The 20,171-nt window shown below is 44.8% G+C and overlaps 1 protein-coding gene across 1 annotated transcript in view; it reads left to right on the top strand.

The window, feature by feature from the left end:
• CYB5A (cytochrome b5 type A) overlaps positions 1-19,922 on the top strand; it is a 33,748-nt gene extending 13,826 nt beyond the window's left edge. Inside the window, exons 2-5 of the mRNA XM_065932299.1 lie at positions 10,586-10,714; positions 12,800-12,829; positions 16,411-16,445; positions 18,272-19,922. Coding sequence (XP_065788371.1) covers positions 10,586-10,714; positions 12,800-12,829; positions 16,411-16,445; positions 18,272-18,353 — 276 coding nt within the window. The 3' untranslated portion in view covers positions 18,354-19,922. The remainder of the gene's footprint in view (positions 1-10,585; positions 10,715-12,799; positions 12,830-16,410; positions 16,446-18,271) is intronic.
• The last annotated feature ends 249 nt before the right edge of the window (positions 19,923-20,171 follow it).

Below are 20,171 nucleotides of genomic sequence, written 5' to 3' on the forward strand. Positions count from 1 at the left end.
TGTACCGCCTGTCTGGACTTGGGCAGCTGAAGACCAAACCACAGCCACAGTGCTGGGGCTTGTGGACAGACTAGAGGGTCTGACTTAACGTTTTGACGAGTGACTTGGGCAAGTGTTACCTATAAAGTGATTGGGAGGTGACGTGCCTGAGTTCCTTTCTCATTGCCTCCACCCCGCATCCAATAACAAAAACAAATGAGAAGGTGGTCACACAGGTGTCTTTATTCAGGCAGGATCCAGTTGTTTACAGTACCTGCAGTTCCTCCAAGTGCCGTGTGTCTCTGGGCCTTTGTGTTCTGTTTTCTTTGCATTGACCATCCCCATTTCCCCTCGCGAACCACCTGAGAACCTTCCACTCCACAGTCCAGGCGGCCCCCAGGGGCCGGCTTCTTGCCTCAGCTCCAGGAGCGCACCGTCCTTCTGCCCTGTGTTCTGGCTCGGCACCTGCGCTGGCGGTGTTGGCCCTCCTGGGCTGCACATCGCCGCGGTGTGACTCCCTGAGGGCAGGGGCCGTGGCCAAGCACAGAGCCTGGCATGGCGCTTGGCAGATGTTTGAGTGAGCAGGCGCATCTCATAAGCCAGCCAGGTGAATGCAAAGATGGGTTTGTATTACATTTCATCTCTCATCTTCAGAGTGAAATGAGGAGAATTACTCCTTGGAAGAAAAGCTATGACCCACCTAGATAGCATATTAAAAAGCAGAGACATTACTTTGCTAACAAAGTCTGTCTAGTCAAGGCTATGGTTTTTCCAGTAGTCATATATGGATGTGAGAGTTGGACCATAAAGAAAGCTGAGTGCCGAAGAACTGATGCTTTTGAACTGTGGCATTGGGGAAGACTCTTGAAAGCCCCTTGGACTGCAAGGAGATCCAACCAGTCCATTCTAAAGGAGATCAGTCCTGGGTATTCATTGGAAGGACTGATGTTGAAGCTAAAACTCCAATACTTTGGCCGCCTGATGCGAAGAGCTGACTCATTGGAAAAGCCCCTGATGCTGGGAAAGATTGAAGGCAGGAGGAGAAGGGGACGACAGGATGAGATGGTTGGATGGCATCACTGACTCAATGGACATGAGTTTGTGTAAACTCCGGGAGTTGGTGACTCACAGGGAGGCCTGGCATGCTGCAGTCCATGGGTACACAAAGAGTCGGACACGACTGAGCAACTGAATGGAACTGAATTCAGATGATGCCTGTGAGCCTCTGGCCCGGGGCTTTGAGGGCCCATTGAGAAGCTGCATGGAGGCCCCGGCGCGGTGTGGACCCGAGGGCCCGCTCCCTCCCCAGTCTGCAGGGAGCCGAGCTGCACAGAGGTCTGAGGGTCCCACTAGCTTCACGGCCTTCACCCTCTGCCTTCTCAGAAAAACAACGTCTAGAAATGATAGGGACCATTCAGCTATCTTGTTGTTGTTCTTCCTAAATCTTATGTAAATTGATTGCACTCCAAAGGATTGTTTTCATTTTTGGCTTAACTATTGAAGATAATCTCTTTAAATAGTTTTTTTTTTTTTTGCCTGGTCATTGTTTATAGATGGTCTGTTTGTGCTGCCTTTTCTGGCAGTGTTGAGTGTTTGAATTGAAAGATCCTGTTTAAAACTCCAAAACTGGTGGACTTTGGATCCACATAACATTACATTTACATGGAAAGGATTTTGCTGCTGTTGTGTTTGTTTGTGCTCAGTTAAGCACGTCCTCAAAGGGAATGACTTTGACCCGACAGGTACTGCATTGCCGGTCTACATACCCTGTGGGGTTTCTTACTGGGAAAACCTCGCAGCCAGATGGAGCCCTGAGATAGAAACAGGTCTGTCTTTGTAATCTTCCTTAGTTAGTGAGGCCGAGGAAGGTGGGTTCCTTGATAGCTCAGCGGGTAAAGAACCCCCTGCCAATGCAGGAGACACAGGAGATGTGGGTTTGATGCCTGGGTAAGGAAGGAAGGAAATGGTTACCCACTGCAGTATTCTTGCCTGGGAAATCCCATGGAGAGGAGCCTGATGGGCTACAGTAGGCTACAGCCTGTGGGCAAAGCACACACGACTGATCACACACTCTGGATAAGCCGTGGAGTTCCGCAGCTTTAAATGGGCCACGTGTCTTCTTGGTGAGATTCTTGGAACTTTGGTTGTGAATAAAGCTGGTCATGTAGTTTCTGTCAGTGTGGAGTTAACCCTGGTAGCCTTGCTATCTCTCCTAAAAGAAGCAGTCCCATGAACACTTGAGCTCCACCTGCAGTGAGCACTTTTTTCAGATCAAAACAAATTCTTACCAGTGGAAGTATTTGGAAAGAGGTAGGGTGCATGGGATCATGGCTAGTCTGGCTTTGTAAGTGAAGAGTGACAAGCTGGTTATCAGGTTTAAGTGTATGGATTTTTCACAGCAGGTAACTCAGTGGTGTTTACCTGAAAACACTGGTGTGGCACTGTTAATTAAAGGTGAAGTGAAAGTAGCACAACATTGTAAATCAACTATATTTCAATTTTTTAAAAAATGAAGTGAGAATCTGAGCTTGTTTCTCTTTGCATTGTGCAAAGGACTATAAATAAGGCTTAATTCATCATGGATATTTGCAGTCCTGTGAAGAAAAGTTTACCAAATTCCTAGTATTTTCTTCTCTTTTGAGTTCATTCTTTAGAAATCAAGGCATGCCCCTTTTAGATCGTTGAGTACCATACAAACTCTGCCAGGGTCATTAATTCACATGACCAGGTAGTGGGGAAGGGTGACCTCTCCTTTCCGTTGGTCGTCTGTCATATTAGCATATTGAGGGTTCCTTGTCACCTGTCCTCCAACTGGAATGAGCTGTCTTTTCCTTGGTATTCATTTAACACTTTTTGTTTTCTGCCTTATTTGCATTCCTCTCATTTTTGTACATTTGGCAAACCATTGACTTTGATACATCCTAAAATTCAAAAGTACAGTTACAACTATATTATTAGATAAAGTGTAACTGCAAAGCCTAAGAGACCACTTCCGACCTTTAGTGATTGTAATTGGAAGGCTAAAGTTGTAAAGATTTATGTTAGATTAATACAAACCAAAGTTCTGTATGAGATGCCAGTTTTTATTGCACTATCCTCATATAGACAAGAACTTCCTGCTCTCGCCCTGTAATGCCCAAGGTTGGTAAAATGGTCAAACAGGTCATACTTGATCCGGAAACCTGCCACAGAGAAGAAGAGTGGTTTGGTCCGTGACCATCTTCAGCTTTTGTGGTGGCCTCTCCTTGAACGAGCCTGTTGACAAAAGCTTTTTCTTCCAAGACAGTTTGGTTTGTGTTGAGCTCCTCCTCTATCCAATGACCCGTAGCTATGGGCCCCCCACCTTGAAACCAGGCACTGCCATGACTGTGGGCTCCCCTCATGCCATCACTTCTTTATCATCACCATGCAGAGGAGCATGCTTCTTGACGTTCAGAGCTCATCTTTACTGTCTCTCATACGCGCACACACACATACACACACACACAATGAATAAGTGCTCATGTCTTTCACTGCAAATGAAATCCTTTTCAGTTTTCACCTAGGTTGTCCCTGTCTCTTGAAAAATATTTGCCTTGTCCGTAGCTACACTTTCCGATATGGTAGCTAGTAGACAAAAAGTGGCTACTTAAGTTTGCATTAGTCGCTCAGTCGGCTCAGTCATGTCCGACTCTTTATGACCCCATGAACTGTAGCCCACCAGGCACCTCTGTCCATGGGGTTCTCCAGGCAAGAGTACTGGAGTGGGGTGCCATGTCCCCCTCCAGGGGATCTTCCTAACCCAGGGATCTAACCCTGGTCTCCCGCATTGCAGGCAGATTGTTTTCTGTCTGAGGCACCAGAGAAGCCCTGGTTGGTTTAGTCGCTAAGTCATGTCTGACTCTTGTGACCGCATGGGCTGTAGCCTGCCAGGCTCCTCTGTCCATGGGATTTTCCAGGCAAGAATACTGGAGGGCTTGCCATTTCCTTCTCTAGGAGATCTTCCTGACCCAGGAATCAAACCTGGGCCTCCCATATTGTGGGCAGATTTTTTACCAACTGAGCTATGAGGGAAGTCTCAAGAGAAGCTCTACTTAAGTTTAAATGAATTAAATACAATTTATGTTGTTTTTCAGCTCTATTTCAAGTGTTCAGTAGCCACTTGTGAGTAGTGGCTACCATATGGACAGTTTAGACATAGAATATTGCATCACTGCAGAAAGTTCTAGGGCAGCACACACTGGAGCACTCACTGAAGCAGCTTTTGTGAAGAGTTGCATTTTTGTTGGCTTGTTTCCATACAGCTATGATGTTGGGTGGGATTGTTTACCTCATAATTCCAAGCCACTTCTGAATTCACATCTTACTGGAAACCAAATTTCTAATGTCTGGCAACAAAATCATGCTTTATTATGTTGTTTAGTCGCTCAGTCATGTCTGATTCTTTGCCACCCCATGGACTGAAGCTTGCCAGGCTCCTCTGTCCATGGGGTTCTCCAGGCAAGAGTACTGGAGTGGGTAACAGTTCCCCTCTCCAGGCGATCTTCCCGACCCAGGGATCGAACCCAGGTCTCCTGTACTGCAGGCAGTTTCTTTACCACTAAGCCACCAGGGAAGCCCTGCTCTACTGTACTTCTTGATTTTTTCTTCACCAAATGTGACTTTAAAAAGCCATCTGTCACACACACAAAAACGAAGCTTTTATCACAGTTGTAACAGAAGACACTGCCTCAGAGGTCAGTTGAGCGTTAGCTCGCTGCTCCGTGGCGTGAATGAGGGGCAGCTGGGGACGCACTGGCCGCAGCGAAGGCCGGTCCACGGCCGCCTCTCAGGGACAGGGGCTAGACTCCTGCTCCAGCTGTGATGCTTGTTACTGCGTGCTGAGGCCCCGTCGGGGCGCTCGGGTCACTCAGGAACAGTCAAAACTCTGAGGCTTTATCAGTGAAGGCCAGGGTCTTTCCTGTGTTTTTTCCTTCAGCCTCCAATTCATTTTCAGAATTCAATCATGTCGATTTTTCGTGTACTTTTGGGTGTCCCACACAATGCTTTGCACATAGTAGTGGGAAATATTTTGATTAGATGGATGAATCTATTGGCAGGGCAAGAACAGAGGCACAAATAAGAGAATAGAAACGGCGGGGGAAGGAGAGGGTGGGCCACACTGAGAGGGTAGCGTGGAGTCACACATCGCCACGTGTGAACTAGACAGCTAGCGGGAAGCTGCCGTGTAACACAGGAGCGCAGCCCACTGCTCTGTGGTCATCTGGAGGGGTGGGATGGGATGGGGCGTGGAGCGGAGGGTCGGGAGGGAGGGGACGACGCTGTATGGCAGAGACCAGCACAGCATTGGAAAGCAGTTATCCTGCAAATAAAATTTTAAAAGTGAATTAAACAGCAACTGAACATGAAATTATATGTTTTCTGGATGGTATTAACTGTTGTATAGTTCAGGGAAAGGAAAGGGGTGTGAACGAGAATAGCTGCAATGGGAAAGTTGTGGTCACTTAAGCAGTTGTGTATATTAGTTCTAAGACCAGTGTGTAGTCAGCTGTGCATGTTGTCTTCCTTCAAAATTACTTACAGATATTTCTGTGTATCTGCCAGGTGTCAGGGACTGAACTAGGTATGGGCAACGGTGATGAGTGAAGCAGACAAAAGCCTCCATCCTGCATCCTGCAAGTGACTGATAAAATAGGACTTAAAATGCAGGGAGGGGCTGGGGGCCATCTGTGGGGGGAGAGGGGGAGAGGGGCCACGGTGTGGGGGTGCCAGGGAGGGCCTGGGGGCCAGGTGTGGGGGCAGGGAGGCGCTGGGGGCCACGGTGTGGGGGCAGGGAGGGGCTGGGAGCCCTCTGTTGGGAGGACAGGGAGGGGTGGGGGCCACGGTGTGGGGGCAGGGAGGGTGGGGGTCACGGTGTGGACAGGGAGGGCCTGGGAGCCCTTTTTGTTGGGGGGACAGGGCAGACTCTTTGGATGCACAGCTCGGTGAAGGTCTGTGGAAGGCTGACGTGAGCAGAGATAAAGGAATCTCATCAAGGTCAGGGAGATGAGCATTCCACAGGAGGCGGCTTTGAGTTTCTGAGATGGAGTGAAGCAAGTCTGTGAGCCAGCCCTCAGGCCGTGTGGCTGGGACTCAGGTGTGGCCCTCGGAGGGTGAGGGGAGACGTGGCTCTGTGTGTGCAGTGGCGGGGGGCATCCTCAGTTCATCACTAAGGTGTCTGCCTGCCTCTTCTACTTTACCTGTTGCCTCTCTTGCTTCCACTCTGGCCAGCTCCCCTGGACTTAGCTGACATCTGAGCATCCGCATGGCGTGAGGGCGTCAGGAGAGTGGCCTGAGGGGAGGATCGAGACGCAGCGGGCCAGGCAGGCACAGTGTGGTCGTCTGTTCAGGGGGTGCTGCTGCTTTGATCTGCGGTGGTAGCGGTGGAAGTGGGGAGGGGAGGTTAGATTTTCAATATGTTTTGAAGGTAGCCAGCCAAATTTGCTGATGATGGGGATGAAAAGGAAAGAGGAATGAAGTTTGATTTCTAGTTTTTGCCCGCAACCACCAAATACAAGGGCTTCCCAAGTGGCTCAATGGTAAACAACCCTCCTGCAAATGCAGGAGACCTGGGTTTGATCCCTGAGTCAGGAACATCCCCTGGAGGAGGAAATGGTAACCCACTCCAATATTCTTGCCTGAGAAATCCCATGGATAGAGGAGCTTGGCGAGCTGCCATTCATGGGGTCACAGAGAGTCAGACATGTCTGAGCAACTGATGCATGGTGGCAGCCATCGCTGAGAATAAAGACTGTTTACTGGGGGCAAAGGACAGCGTTAAGCTTGGGTTATGTTATATTCAGGATGCTCCCTAGATATTGCGTGCGTGGGCAAATAGGCTGTTGCAGGTGGGAGGAGTCTGGGCTCAGGAGCAGCCTGATGAACTGCATGTAACTAGAGAACAGGTGATGTTCTGCGTGGGAGACCAGGTATGATCACAGGGGAGCAGGTCCAGGTAGGATGGGAGAGCGCCAAGGACCCGAGTGCTGGGGCTGAGACTCCGAGAAGGTCAGGAGTGGCCTGCGGGGTTGGAGGGAAACTGGAAGAGCCTCTTGTACTGGAAGCCATGTTAAGAAAGCATTTCAAGGAGCAGAGATCCACTGCCAGCGTTCCCAGAAGCATTGTTGCTGTGAGTGGTAGGAGGCCGGTTGTGATTTCAGTGCCTGGTAGCCACCATTCTGTTTATCCCACAAGAATTCACCTTGTCTCTGTGAAAGTGTCCTTAGGAATGGGTAATGGTTGTGATGATTGAAAGTGAAAGTGAAGTTGCTCAGTCATGTCCAACTCTTTGTGACCCTGTGGACTATAGCCCGCCAGGCTCCTCCATGGGATTCTCCAGGCCAGAATACTGGAGTGGGTTGCCATTTCCTTCTCCAGGGGATCTTGCTGACCCAGGGATCGAACCCATGTCTCTCGCATTGCAGGCAGACACTTTAACCTCTGAGCCACCAGAGAAGCCCAATGTGATGATTGATGTTTTCTGAATTATGGACTATGCTGGTCTTTCATCTTTTAAAGTCTATTTTGTATTTATTTCCCGGAAAACAGTTCTTAAAGACAAAAAGGGTGCCAAAAACGAAAGCTGTTCTGGTTATTTTACTGATATTGCCTGGTTTGTATCTGGAGATTCTCCTATGTTATCGGTGCACGGTGGTACCTGGTGACCTGATAATAAGTAGTGATTTCACAGAAGGAGATACGGAGTTACTGGCTTCCAGATGTGTGGATACAGTGAGTGCGGGGGTGGGGGGAGGTGCCTCAGGAAACGGTCCACCCCCTAAACCTGGTCTCCTTTGCTCACTGTGGTGTCTGGCATACCTTGGTGTCTGTCACATGGAGACACTCAGTATGTGTGTGGAGTCACTTAACTTTGTTTACGTATGCTCAGTCATGTCCAACTCCTTGTGACCCCATGGGCTGTAGCCTGCCAGGCTACTCTGTCCGTGGGATTTCCAAGGCAAGAGAACTGAAGTGGGCCATCATTTCCTTCTCCAGGGGATCGTCCCAACCCAGGGATTAAACCCATGTCACTTGCATTAGCAGGCAGATTCTTTACCACTGCACCACCTGAATTAATTTTCGTTTGTTCAGTCATTAAGTTGTGTCCAGCTGTTTGCAACCCCGTGGACTGCAGCATGCCAGGCTTCCCTGTCCTTCACTATCTCCCAGGGCTTGCTCAAACTCATGTCCATCGAGTTGGTGATGCCATCCAACCATCTCATCCTCTCTTGTCCCCTTCTCCTGCCTTCAATCTTTCCCAGCATCAGGATCTTTTCCAGTGAGTCAGCTCTTTGTATCATATGGCCAAAGGATTGGAGCTTCAGCTTCAACATCAGTCCTTCCAGTGAATATTCAGGGTTTATTTCCTTTAGGATCGAATGGTTTGATTTTCTTGCTGTCCAAGGGGCTCTCAAGAGTCTTCTCCAGCACCACAGTTTGAAAGTATCAGTTCTTCCCATATCCTTAACAGGACCCAAAAGTTAAGGAACTCATGAGTGAAGCCACCTACACAGAGGAAACAGCAGTCTGTGAATTTGCATAATTTCTGGGAATAGTCATTTTGTGTCTCCCACAGTGTCGCTTCTGTACCTCTCAGGCTGTGCCCAAGAACAAACAGACTGATGATTAACAAACCGCGTTTGTTGCTGTCACAACCTTGGAGTTGCGTGAGGGAGCTTCAGGTTGGCTTCAGACTGAGCTAGCCTGTCCCTCCAGGGCAGCTTCCCACATCTGAGTGGATTCTAGTATCCTGTGTCCCAGTGGAAGACTTATATAAATGTGGAAATGTGTACAAGATGTAATGTTATTAGTCATTTAAAAAATCATATTAAGGAAAGATAGTCAATGACATTGCAAAGTATTTAATAAAAATGCTGAATAATATCTATTGGTTATATTAACACGTACATTAACACACTTATTTTTCAAAAATTATATGAGATAAGTACACTGTTTTCCCAAGTTCACATAGTAACGCTAGGCAGTACTGTCTCTGTATATATTATAGTCTCCTTTTTTTATCTAATGAATCTGTATGCCTTAGGTGATGATCATGATTTTCTTTTAAAAATTATTCATACATATACGTATATGTCTGGAGGAGGGCATGGCAACCCACTCCAGTATTCTTGCCTGGAGAATCCCATGGTCAGAGGAGCCTGGCAGGCTACAGTCCATGGCGTTGCACAGAGTTGGACACGGCTGAATGGGCTTAGCATGCATGCATGCACATGTATATGTATATCCAGTCTTCTCTGGATAGTGAGATTATGGGTGATTTAGGTGACTTTTTCTTTCTTGTGCTTTCCAGTATTTCTATACTGTAGATGGATAGCTTTTCCAAGTAGTAGAGAAAAAATTAAGTAAATTTCTTTAGCACCAGATATGTCTAACCGGTAGGAGGAGACATAGGTTTCACAACACAGTGACTGCCCACCCTTGTCCAGTGTTTCTGCCTCTGTGCCCACCCTTAGTGGGAGAGACGAAGAACAACCTATAGTCAGTCAGGTAGGGGAGAACACTCTGTTCTCTAACTGGGCACTTGTGAGTGACGGGCTCAGGGCAGGGTGCATTTGATCTCAGAAGCTTTTTCCCCCTGCAGAAGTGTTTAGGATGACGTACGCAAGCACCTCCTTGTCTTTGTCTGAGCGCCCTCTTCCCCAGCCCGAGAGTCTCTGGACGTCTTCAGCTGTATCGGTGCCCGGCTGCCCCGCCAGTCCCGGGTCCCTGCGTGGTGGCCGTCCTGGGCTGCACCAGGGAAAGCAGCCGGGCTGCTGAGATGCCACAGAAGGCTCTCTCCACCCTGCCCCCTGTGGAACTGGGCTCTTTCTTCTTTGCCCCTGTTGTTCCCTCTCAGTCATGTCCCCCTGGCACCATCTGGAGCAGGTCTCTCCTACACGTGTTTGCACTGCTTTTTCTTCCTTCTGGAAAGTGAGTCTGTCCAGAGGCAGGGAGTCATCTGCTTGACTGGACGTTGCTGTACCTGCCAGGCATACAGAGCACTTTTCAGAGATGAATTGTCTTGGATGTAGTAAGTCCACGATTAGACAAAAGAAGTCAAAGGTGAAGGTATATAAATAAGTTAAAAATAGATTGGGTAAGTATTGAGAGTCTGCCTGCAATACAGGAGACCTGGGTTCGATCCCTGGGTTGGGAAGATACCCACGAGTAGGAAATGGCAACCCACGCCAGCATTCTTGCCTGGAGAAAGCTGTGGACAGAGGAACCCGGCGGGCTACAGTTCATGGGGTCACAAAGAGTCAGACACAACTGAGCAACTAACACTTTCACTTTTGAAGATTGAGAAGAGTTTTATGGCAAAGCAAAGGGGACCTTCTGGAAGGATAAAAATGTGTGCCTAATGCTTTGATTGCTGTATGAATAACTGGGAAATGAACATCTTACTGTTGGAGAAAGTTAAGTAGGAAATTGAATACAAAGGAATTGTTTCATTTAGGAACAAGTTAACACTCTCACACTGTCACCTATGACTGCCAGAATAACCTTTTTGGTTAAGTAAACCAACCACTTCCTTTTAGCTCATTTGCCTGGAGAAAAATATTCATTTTTCTCTCTCTTCTTCATACAGCATCCTGGTGGGGAGGAAGTCTTAAGGGAACAAGCTGGAGGTGATGCCACTGAAAACTTTGAGGATGTTGGACACTCTACAGATGCTCGAGAGTTGTCCAAAACATTTATCATTGGAGAGCTGCACCCAGTAAGTTCCTTCCTGGGGGGCCTTGTTTCTCTTTAAGGCTATGGCTTGACCTTACTCAAACCTATAGCCTTGCATATTGCAAAATGTAAAAAGGAATAAAACAAAAAAGCAGTTCCTCCTGACTGTAGAACACCATTTCATCAAAAAATAAACTGACCAGAAATTTCTTTGCACTCCCTGGTTACATTTTTCACGAGCACTCAGAACCCTCTCATCCAGTGTCAGGTCCTGGGGACGGTGCACCCCAGGCTCTGAAGTCCCCTGAGCAGCAGATTTTAGAAGGTGGGGTATTGACCCAGAGTAGTGTTATTTTTAATTTTTTTCTTTTTTGACCAAAATAACTTTCTTAAGAAGCGTGTTTCTTTTTTTTTTCTTTCTTTATATTTATTTTTAAAAATTTTTTAATAAATAAAAGTTTTTAAAATGAAAAATTAAAATTAAAATTTGAAAAATAAATAAATATATAAAAAGAAACTCCTTTCTACTTTTGTTAGTTTGAGGATATTTTAATTCTAAAATGTGATTTAGAAATTTTTTGAAAGATCAGCTGTTAAATGAATAAACCCTGCCTTCTGTAAAACCCACACGCAGTCCTCATCCTTCTGACTCTACCTGAGACCTTTGAGAACATCTCCCTTGGTGCTAGTCCATGGACTGACTTTGGGAAAACAGAGGCTTGTTTCAGCTTTTCTGTAAACCCAGGGGTGTAATAGGAGTTGAGGCCCTTGTGCAGCATTTTGAAATGTGCACGTGTGACTGCACTCATCCGTCAACCAGCATTGCCAGGAACTTTAGAAATGTGCAGACTTGGAGTGTGGAACAGGCAGGCGGGGACTCCGCCCCTGTGAGAGGGCGTGGATCTCCCCTCCGAGCCAGTGCCTGCCTGTCTCCTCCTCCGTCTCAGGACATGTTACCAGTGGCCCACCCGAAGGGCTGGAGGTGCTGCTGGAAGTGGGCGCCAACGAGGAAATAACAAAGCACAGAGCCCCGACCCCAGTGAGCATGCCGAGAAACCCTATAAAAAACACCCCGTGAGAATGTGTGTTGTGTCTGGTTGTTGTTTCTCGTAATGGCCGTGGGTGAGGAAGGGTTGAAGCAGGCTCTCTGGGGAGGGCCTGGAGCTGTTTTAGAGCAGTTTCCATTGAATGAGGAGGTGGGGTTTTGGGTGGGAGGAGATGGTACTTTGAGAAAAGGCAGCTTCATTTCCCCGGAAAGTTTATTCACCCACATATTTTCATCTTTATCTTCATATTTTCCCGAAGTGATGTTGTTTGATGGTAATCGGAGAGGACTGCCCTTTAAATCTTCCCTCCTGTCCTTATTCTTTCCCTTCTTGTGGGGTTGGAGCAGGTGAGTTTTCAGGCTGTGGCTGTAGCATGTTTGCCTCACCTGTGATCAGCCTTTGTTGTTGAGTCGCTAAGTGATGTCCAACCCTTTGTGACCCTGTGGACTTGCAGCCCTCCAGGTTCTTCTGTCCATGGGATTTCCAGGCAGGAATACTGGAGCAGGCTGCAATTTCCTTCCCAAGGCGTCTTCCCGACCCGGGGATCAAATCTTTATCTCCTGCATTGGCAGGCGGGTTCTTTACCACTGAGCCAATCACCCTTTTAATGCACTTTATTTTAGATGGAGGTTTGAGTAGATTATGACCCTACAATTGAGAAACTGCAGGAATTCACTGCACATATTGCACACTCACACACATGTATATGCACACATCTGAAAGGGAGTTTCAGAGGACAGAAAGGAAAAATCTAATTAGATCTCAGCTGCTCCCTGAATTACAGATCAGAATCTAATAAATGTATATACAGATCAGCATATAAATATGACTATCACAAATGCTATTTTAAATTTTGGAACTCTAGATTACAATACGTCTCAGCACTTTAAATTGTTGCACTCGAAAAAAAAAAAAAATTGTTGCACTCGGATGGATCAAACTGGGTATTTAATAACGGGTAGAACCTAAAATGCTAATTATTGAATAACAGTTTTTTAAATGTCAGTAAAAGCGAACACTTCAGAAATGGTAGTTTTGTAGATGTTTTTCCTTTCATAATGGGCTTTATTTTTTTATTGCAGGATGACAGATCAAAGATAACCAAGCCTGCGGTACGTGTGACCATCTGTGGTATATCGGTGGCTACATTATCTTCGCTGTATTTCATACCTGTCAAACTGAAGGACAAAGGTCATTTACTTACCTGAGACCAGCACAGGTCTTTCTAGGTTAGATGAATATGTACCCTGTTGGCTCAAAAAATTTTTTATCTGTGTAGATCCATCAGTATATTTTATTAGGATAACTTTATATTCTCGTAAGATTGTCAATACTTAAAATAACATTTCCATCATAATCAGCAGCAGATACCTTTTGAAGGGCTGCTTCTGCTTTTTATTTACATAAGTAGCCTTATGCTTCTGAACTGAAACATTTGACATAAGTCTTTTTTTCGGAGAACTTAAAATCTCAGTAGAGTCTTCATACTTAAACCTTTATGGTGTCTGTCGATGTCTTCTTCATCTCCACATCTCTGGGACATAGTAGGTGTTCAATAAGTATTTACTGGTTGAATTTAATGCTAATTAAATAACATTTTGATGTATTTTTCCTTAGGAAAAGAAAATAATTCCAGTAATGTTCATTTTATGCCCAGGTTCACCCGCCCTTCTCTCTGAACTGATCAGCTCATTTGTATGACCTAGTACCTTCTTTTGAGGCTCCCTTTTGGATTGCTGAAATTCTGTGGGGCTTGAAGTCTTTTGCTTTTTCTTCAAGGGAAGAAGTGTAGTTTCTCCTTAGGTGTTCCGTATGTTATCTTGGCACATATTGTTCAGCTATAGTAAAATGAGGATTTGATAAGGCTCATCACCTGAACTTAGAACTGACATAGATCTAACTGTGTCCTGAACCGTGATTCCTGCCGGCAGAAAGCACCAGTCGGAGCTAAGGTCTCCTACATAATCACTTTACTCCCGAGAGACACACTCTTTCCTCCTGTAGAACATACATGACTTTGCTTACTACAGAGCAGAACTGGGGGAATGCGGGGCTGGAACTTGCTGGTTTTCAAGGCCAGAAGCAAACACATGGACACTTTTCTGGATTTATCTTTCTTGTGCTTCTAGCTTACCAGAAGAAGAGAGTTCCTTGTTGCGTCTGTATAACTATCCATCTGTTTCCAGGCTGATAAATGTACACTGTGGTCTGAATTTTTGAAATGTTGCTTGCTTAAACTGTTTGAATTGTGAAACAAGATGCACCAAAGAGTGTTAGCTTGAACCTGCCAAAGGGAAACAGATTGAGTTGCCATGTTAAGGTATTTGTATTAATAAATACAGAGACAGTGCAGTTTTAAGTGAGCAAATCCAGATCTATCAATTTGACATGGAGGATATCAGTAATGGCAGTACCTACTGATAGGTTTCTGCGGTTGCTATCTTAGAAGCTTTGCTACATAAGTGAGCTGATTTGATTCTCAAGGTATCATAGGGGAGCTCCTGGACCTACCAGAGAAAGTGTAAAGAATGAAAGTCAACCTAGTTCCAAGCTTTGACTTTGTCAAGGTCACACACAGCAGGACCACTGTGGTGGTTTAACCACCCGTTTAAGGTGTAGTGCTTGCGAGTCTCTCAGGCCTCTGTAAGCTCTGACCTTTGCATAACAGCATCGCTCCATCAGCAGTATTTTTAGGGAAGCCTTCCAGTGAAGGAATGGGCTTAGTCAGATGAACTTATAAGTGATTTGCATGGGCTTTGCATGAGAGCTTATCACGTGTTGATTTCACTGCTCACCTTTTCCTGCCTGAAGCTGAACCCCTCAAGTTCACTGTGTGAACAGGAGGCACAGTTGTAATAAAGACCGAAGTCTTTCCCCCGTCTTCCTTGATAGATTTGTCAGTTGCATACCAAAACCCAACTGGGGCCCAGTGCTGAGTGGTAATTCAAACTTGTCTTAACGCTGAAGCATCTCTGGGTTATTATCTAACAGATAATAAGCAATCAAAAAATGCGTATTGTCTTTTACAGTGCACCTCTTTAGAGGATCTTTGTTGTTGCTGGTGGTGACCACACCCTAGTAGTGCATTCCACTCACGGTACAAACGAAGGTGGAGGAAGGCAGGCCAGCGAGTTTCCATGCAGAGTTGTTAGCACGTTTGGTGTGATGCATGTTCGGGGTGTGACAAAATAACCTCTGTTCACTGTTTCAGGCTTAGCTTGCTAGTGTGCCGATAACACTTCACCTTAAATGGACTGTTGCATTTGTTTCGGAACTGATTATGTCTTTAAATGTCTCTAATAGCCAAATAATATTTTCACACTGTCCAGTTACCTCTTGTAATCCTTGTTCATTTTATTTGCCTATACAAAATGTGAAAACTAATCGTGCAGTAGTTATAAATACTTTTGTAGTCTCTGAGATTTAATGTTGCTCCAAAAGGTAATGACTGTGAAGTTTTCTCTTTGAATGACTGTGTTTTTCCCTCCTCCTGTGTCAGGAATCTTAAAGGCCATGTCTCCAGGTTGGTGGGTGTCATAACTGCTTTGCCTGATTTTCCCCTGGAAGGTTTCAGCCTTTTTACGGGAATGTCTTTAACGTGCTTTGCTGTGTGTAGCATTACCTTGCTGCAGATCATTGAGCATTTGCTAATGCTTTTTTATTTTGTGCTTTGGGAAACTATAGCTGCATTATTTCTGTCTACTTTCCTGTGAGGCACTAATGCTTTTGCTGGTGTGGAGCTTCGAGAGTGTTTCTTAACAATTTTCAATCCCGAAAAAGCTTACATCCTACTTGGCCTTGGTTACCCCACTGTTTGGGGCAGACTGTCTTCCCAGAGCCATCTGCAGTTCATTTTCATGATACTGATAAGAAGGACCTCTCTCAGAAGGTGTTGGATGGTAAACCAGGAGATAGCCGTGAAAGCCCCTGGCATTTGAGGATTTCTTGGTGGGTGACGGTGTGATGTCAGCCTGTGAGGCCGCCAGTTTTTGTTAAAAAAAAAAAACCCTGCCAGAGTTAAAGAAGACCAGGAAAGGTGGTCCAGACTGTTACAATTTAAATGCCACTTCTTTTTTTGTTTTTTTTTTTTTGTTTGACACATTTTTTTTAATATAATCTGGGTATACTTTTACTTCTATGAGATTTGATGAAATAACTGATGTTTTATTGAACATTTCATTCCTACTTTTGAAGAATGAAACTGGTCTCCTTAAAGATGATGATACATTTTTTGTATTTATAAATGATACCTGTGTTCAGTTTCTACATTAAGCATTTATGTCTGTCATAAATTTATTATTTATGCATTAAGCATAAATGTCTGTCATGTACAGAATTAGGTATCCTATTAATTTTTAACATTTTCTTGCAAATTTTTAGGTTATGTTCGTAAGTAATTTAAATAGAGACCCTTGTTAAAAATTTTTTCTTCTGAAAAAATGGTGAGTTTGGGTATATAAGTGAAGCTTATGATGTCATTTTTCCTTCAGACTTCTTTTTTTTTTTTTTTTGAAGAATGCATTGAATAAGAAGAATGAATTGAATAAACTGTTGTGGTCTTGTTTTAAAGCAGATTGAATTGAATGAACAGTCAGTTCATTTGTCAATTGAAATGAACAGTCAGTTGAAATAAAGCAGTCAATTGAATGAATGTTCAGATGTTCCCTTTAACTTACCTTTTCTTGTGTTTCAGGAAAGTATTATTACTACCGTTGATTCTAATTCCAGGTATGTGGTAGTTTTCTTTAAAAGTATGACTGATCACAAGGCTCCTAGAATCAGAGTTGGACTGGGGGCTCTCTCCCCATATCCGAGGCATCTCTGTTGCTCGGGCTCCCACCATGCTCCTCTCCGTGGACAGGTCGGGGTCCTCTCCATTTAGCACCCAGACTACCCAGGGCCTGCCTTCCTAAACTCAGATGGCTCAGACATTTCAGACAACCCCCTGTCTCACGCTGCTGCCGCCCCTACCTGGGGGAACAGAGCAAATGGAGGCTCCTCCTCCCCACTGTGGGCTGGACAACTTTTTATCTTGAGGCGAATATTCCATCTCCTTCCTCATTTGATATGTGGCCAGTTTCTTAAATTGTCATGATTATATCTCCCTAAGCATGGTTTGGTTTTCCCTTGTCCCTTTTCTAGTCTGTCCTGAAATTGAACTCAGTGATCCAAGTATATCTTGAGTCACTTGTTCTAGGCACTTGATTTCTTCATAGTTTAAGATCATATTGATAGCTCCCAGGTGGCCCAGTGGCAAAGAATCTGCCTCCCAAAGCAGAAGATTCAAGTTCAATCCCTGGATTGGTAAGATTCCCTGGAGGAGGAAATTGTAACCCACTGCAGTCTACGGGATTGCTGAGTCAGGTGCGACCTAGCACGCACAAGATCATCCTGACATTTTTGGCAGTTCTACCATCCTTAGACTGCCATCAAATATAATTTTTTGGACCCAAGCTCGAAGCCACACACTCCTGCCTGTTATATTCCACCCTGTTGAAGTCTGCTGTCCCCAGGCTATCATATTCTGGTGCATTCCCCGCAGTATTTCCTCTTGCTTTACCCTGAAATGTCCGTCTCCTCCTAAATGGAAACTGAAAACCTACCAAATTACACTCATAATCCTTTTGCAATTTAAATCTTGATTTTGAACTTGCTCTTCGTGAGGAGTATTAAAGGACAGGAAGTTTATGACAAAAACCATCGCGTGTGTGTCAGCTGTTATCTGCTCTTTCTCCAGATTCTAAAACCCATACATTATTTCTGTTTTCTAAGAAATTATAAGTTCACATCTGTATTCATGATCTTTCCAGCCCTGCCCCTGATTAATCTGTCATTTATAGTAGATCAGTATATCGGGACTGAACAGTATATAAATTAGGGATTTTTGTGAATTCACAACTATGGACCGCAGATTCAATCATTTGGGCATGCTTTTTCTTAACACGTTAAACCTACTGCACACAGTAGTGATTAGATTTTCTAGCTAGAATCACAGCATGTTGCGCTGTGGTGCTGGTGGCAACCTCAGTAACCGTGTGCTTCACATCCCTTAGCTTTGCAGCTCGGGGCACGTGATTTGCCCTTGGCTGTGAAGCCTGCTGATGGCTTTCGCTAAATGAGAAACCTGGTCTTCTGCTTCGCAGTTCAGTGCCATTGTTAACTTATGGACGTACCTAGATCAATACCTGTTTACTTTTCTGAACTTGTGATATGAAACCCAGAATTGATGTCCTTTCAATAAGTCACTGGTGCTTGGTGGCATCTGTTGAGGGAGTGATACACAGCTGTTTGTATGAATTCATAGAAATAGATCTAAGTGGGACTGGGAGGGCATTCATTTTCTTGTAAGTCTGGAAGAGTGGAACAGTTGCCGTTATACCAGGACATGTGTTGTACTCACTTCCCTTTTAGCAATTTAGAGTGAGCTTTTCGTCTAGAAAGGTTAGAGGGGTAACAGAACATTTCCACGGTGACTGTCCTGGTAAGGAGACGGAGCAGAGTTTTGAGTCTCCTGCATGGAACATCATGCAAGCATCGTTGCTCTTTCTTTCCAGCTGGTGGACCAACTGGCTGATCCCAGCTATCTCGGCACTGGTTGTAGCCCTGATGTATCACCTCTACACTTCGGAAAACTAAACGCATTCTCAGAAGCCAATGGAAGAAAAGACTGCTTTGGTCCGGGGAGAAAGAAGCCACCACTCTTAACTTTGACTGACAGAACCCTTCACCTGAAAATAATCTGAATACACCTGTTTTCCTTTCCTCCTACATTAGACACAAACCAAAACTTCCATTCTTTCAACTGCTGAACTTCTAGAGCGTGCCTTCTTATTCGTCACCTTTGTTCTGATGTTCCATCACTACATCATTTGCTTATTGTGGACAAGATCTTTTAAAACATACCACCATGCTGAGCTGTATGTTGGGTATATAATTGTCTTTCATGTTTAGAATCTGATTACTTGGCGGTCATTTAATGTGCTCGTCTTTCAGACCCAAGTTGTCCAAGGTGAGGAGGGGTGTCCTTGGGTCGTTTCTTATGCTGCTTCATCCAATTGAATGATCAGATTTTGCATGTTTCTAGTGTAGGTTTTTTTTTTTTTAAGGAAATTAAGGAAGGCCCAGAAACAATAGCTTAAAGATTTCTAATAATTGTTCTACAAAAAACAACCGAATAGATAATAAAAAGAGAAATTGGCCTGCTTGACCTAGAAAAGATACTCTATCTCATCTTTGATTAAAAACACCAGCAGTGTCAACAAGAAGCCTGAGAACCATGAGACAACATTGCCGCTGTCCCATCTCTGAGCTTAAACAGTTTGCACAAAGCTTCTGATTGCACAGAGATCTTCAGCTGACAGTTTCTCAGGTTCTATAGACTCTCTTTCAGAAGTGAAAACTGCTTTTGCACCCCCATAAGGAAATCTTGATTCCCTAATCTGGCTTTTCTTTTTTGGGGGAGGGATCTAACCAGCATTTATAGAATATTTTCTTCTACTACATCAAAATACACACTTTTAAGCTCAGACGAAAGTTGATTGAGTAGACAACATTGTGGGTCACAATTCAAATTTAAGAGAATCGTACAAAGCATTTATTCAGACTGTGAATCAATGAAACTAGGCAGTAATGAAAAAAGCCGGAAATATAAAAATACTTGCAGGTGGAACAACACACTGCCAAATAACACGTGGGTCAAAGAGGTCCCAGATAATTTTAAAATGTCTTGAACTAGTGATTCACTAATTTGTACAAGCACACACTTGAGATTATGGGACATTCGGAGTCTTGATTTTTGAAGAAATTTAGCTCTGGTGACAGGCCACAGGGAACTCTGGTGTGACTCTGATTCAACCATCCTATTGTTTATTCTCTACCCTGTGCTTTTTTTTTTTTCCTCTCAAGAAACTTGAGGGATGAATTTATAGACTCGAAGTACATCATAGTTAGGTATGATTGTCCATTGGCGTACTAGCCGACTGACGAGCCATGGCATTCATCAGAAATATCTAAAGCACATTGAAGAAGTTGTTTAAATTTCAGAGCATACATAGATTTTTATAATCAATGACATGTACCACCCTCTGCCTCTTTTGTGACTGGAGGTTGGAGAGAATGTTGGAGAGCGGTGGGGGAGGTGTCTGTATCACGTGGGAAAATGCCTGGCTTTGTCCAGATTTTAATAAACATATTCCTGGAACAAAACTCAAGCCTCTCGTGATGGACTTGAAGCGCCCGCCCTCCCTCTGCATGTTGGTACATCCACAGACTCTGCTGTAACGTGCCGTCATGACTGTTAGTCATGGATAGGTCAGCTAAATAAAAACCGTGGACCTTCACCCTGCCTTTTGAGGCTACCTGTCAAGGGTTTCCATGTCGAGTTCCCCAGTTCTTCCTCTGGGATAGCGGAGCAGTTGGTTCACAGCTCCAGATGTGATTTTCAGCATCAGCATG

This window comes from Muntiacus reevesi, chromosome 4 (genome assembly GCF_963930625.1).
Source record: "Muntiacus reevesi chromosome 4, mMunRee1.1, whole genome shotgun sequence".
In the NCBI taxonomy this organism is placed as follows: domain Eukaryota; kingdom Metazoa; phylum Chordata; class Mammalia; order Artiodactyla; family Cervidae; genus Muntiacus; species Muntiacus reevesi.